Source organism: Olea europaea, chromosome 3, assembly GCF_002742605.1.
Source record: "Olea europaea var. sylvestris chromosome 3, O_europaea_v1, whole genome shotgun sequence".
Taxonomy (NCBI): domain Eukaryota; kingdom Viridiplantae; phylum Streptophyta; class Magnoliopsida; order Lamiales; family Oleaceae; genus Olea; species Olea europaea.
Window position 1 is genome coordinate 21,805,230 of NC_036239.1, and position 2,735 is coordinate 21,807,964.

At 35.0% G+C, this 2,735-nt stretch overlaps 1 protein-coding gene across 1 annotated transcript in view; it reads right to left on the reverse strand.

Annotated features, from left to right (window-relative positions):
- Positions 1 to 239: 239 nt before the first annotated feature.
- Positions 240 to 2,735, reverse strand: part of LOC111379960 (dihydrolipoyl dehydrogenase 1, chloroplastic-like) — an 8,102-nt gene continuing 5,606 nt past the window's right edge. The window contains exons 5-11 of the mRNA XM_023003402.1: positions 2,553 to 2,643; positions 2,414 to 2,500; positions 1,938 to 2,066; positions 1,532 to 1,645; positions 1,083 to 1,154; positions 722 to 777; positions 240 to 578 (exon numbers count right to left, since the gene is read on the reverse strand). Of these exons, the coding sequence (XP_022859170.1) occupies positions 512 to 578; positions 722 to 777; positions 1,083 to 1,154; positions 1,532 to 1,645; positions 1,938 to 2,066; positions 2,414 to 2,500; positions 2,553 to 2,643 (616 nt within the window). The 3' untranslated portion in view covers positions 240 to 511. The remainder of the gene's footprint in view (positions 579 to 721; positions 778 to 1,082; positions 1,155 to 1,531; positions 1,646 to 1,937; positions 2,067 to 2,413; positions 2,501 to 2,552; positions 2,644 to 2,735) is intronic.

A 2,735-nucleotide genomic window follows, 5' to 3' on the forward strand; every position in this document is an offset into this window, starting at 1 on the left:
CTTTTATTAAAATCTAATAAAAATATTATAAAAGTAAGAAAATAGGATCCATGTTATTGGACCTATCATTCAATTTTCAATGTCATCTAAACCTGATATTGGATATCAGTGATGACAAATAACATTACCATGCTAAATTACATTCCTCAATTTTAATCATTTACAAAGCCTAATGCTTTTTAGTACAATAAAAAGTTGAAACAGAATATATCATCATCAGTAGGCATGGATAATCTCAATAAGCTAAATACAAAGTTATATCTGCTGTATTTTATTGATAATTTCATTCCTTTTCAAAGTCAACAAATTTCAAGATCAAACTTGATGGTTTTTATACTAAAGAAAAACAAAATTGCACTCCTAGGGACGCTCGAATACAAGTCTAAGGCACATTGTCCAGGTGAGTCACTAACTTGAGGTTAAAATGAATATCGCGAAATAGAGATTATGGCAACTAACATTTTTATCTCGCTTTCCTCCTTAATAAAGAGAAGCTGCATATTTCAATAAATTACACCACTTCGAGAAGCCTAGACCGCAACTGGTTGAGCAATTGGACTAGAACTGTTGACTTTAACCTGCAGTAAGTGAAACATACAGAAGAAAAATATTACTTTGTATTGCTGAAATTAGATGACTTTGACCGGCTGAAAATACATTTGCAATATACAGAAGCTGTCTTGATGCATATCATTCGTGCGTAATAGGTCATCTAATGTACCAGCGAAAAATGAGAGGGAACTTTGGTTCAGGTCCTAGTGAGGGTATCCTACTTACCTGCAATTTATATATGCAAGCGTGTAAGGTATTCTCGAAACGACTTGGAAATCTTATCTTGGATTTCCAAGCAAGAGACAAACACAACCTAACAATATTTTTACGCAGATTTGAACTCCTAGTTGCAAGGTTTTCACTGTGACAACTTCAGCCAGCTATAAAAGATAAGTTCAGTATTTTAGAGGGTCAAGATGCAGACACAAATGGACAATGTTGTCCTCTATTGCCTCTTGACATGAATCCTCAGTGCAATTAGGGGTTTTATCAGGGGAAAAAAAATTCTATTGAGGAAAAAGAGATATTACCTTTGCTGATTTGAAGAGCTCGTCTAGAACTTCAGACAGTGTTGGATGCGCATGAACAGCGAATTTTAAGTCCTGCAGAGTTCATAACTTATAATGAATAATAAACAACAGTAAGATTATTTTAATTGATGTAGAAAACTTGGTGAATCCTGCAAACAAAAGTACGTAAGAGTAGGCCAAAAGATTCTTGAATTCAAACAATTTAAACGGTAGATGAGTCTAGTTTATATTATCCACGTCATCTAAATGCTATCTGTCTTCTTTTAAAGATACAAGTAAGTCCAAGTATGAGTATTCGGTTGTCTGAGTGATTTCACTTGCATTTTTATTACTCGATATGCATTTTGTGTACTATCTGTCTGAATAGCTACATGCATTCTTGGCCCCATTAACAAGTTATTTGTCATCCCACTTGTAGAAGCAAATGCAAATTTAAAGGCAAAATCTACCTGTATACGTGTTCCCATTGCTATGGCATTTGATGCTTCATGTATGAGGTCTGCAGCATGCATCCCAAAGATGTGAACCCCAAGGATCTCTCCAGTGTCAGGTCTGTAAATTAACTGCATGAAAATAATAGATTTGGTTAGTATTCATTCCCTACCAATCAAAAGCAAAAACTGCAGTACATCAGTGACGGATCCAGGATTTGTGGGTAGAGAGTTGTCATAAGTTGGAGCATATCTAGGGAGTGGAGTTTGCAGAGAAATTATGTGAGTGTGACCGTACAATTATTTGAAGCTTGCCCTCTTCCCCAAGTTATCCCACTTTTTGCTATCATGAAGAACTAAATGAGGACAAAGTATCGACCATTCATACTTTTGACGAAACAATTTCTAAATAATCATGCATCACCTTGGCAAGTCCTTCTCCTTCATTTTCTGCAAGGGCTTTTGTGTTAGCTTTGAAACTTGTCTTTGTAATACTCATTTCAAATCCTTCCTTCTCAGCTTTTTCTCTTGCTTGAGGCTGCCAAAGTATAGATTATTCAAGCAAAATTTTATAGAATAAATTAATAGTATCCAGAAAAGTCATCTGCAAGAATTATCTACACATTTTTATCTATTTCTTTAATGTTCTATCCACTAATTGATGGACATAAACCCATCGAGAAGGATGGAATTTTTATAAAATGGATGCTATAAAAATTAGATAGATAGTTAAGATCAAGTAAAATAATGAAATATCGTCATTTTAAAAGGTGTTAGTAAAAATGCTCTTTCCCTCCCTGTGTGTGATCGCGTGTGCGTGTGGGTGAATGTTTCAGACAGGCAATACCCCAGAGCAAGCTAATCAGAACAAAAAGGAAGCTTTCTGTTTATAATCTCTACTATAGTATCTGAAGGGCGGTGAAATCTTCTCCTGCAATCAGTGGTGGCAATAGGAAAATTTTCTTCTTCAAAACACGAATTAAGATGCTGTCGATGAGTATGGGGATTAATATGCAAATTTAGAGAATGTAAATATAACCATCAAAGCAACTAAATCCTCACAAACAGTAACCTTTACTACATAATATAACTTCCATGCTGGCTTTCCACAAGGATGCACGTCTACATAACTATATAAAAAGAAAAGTTAATTTCTGAAATAGCAGGCAATTTACTCACAGAGAGAGAGAGAGAGAGAGAGAGAGAGAGAGAGAGAGAGAGA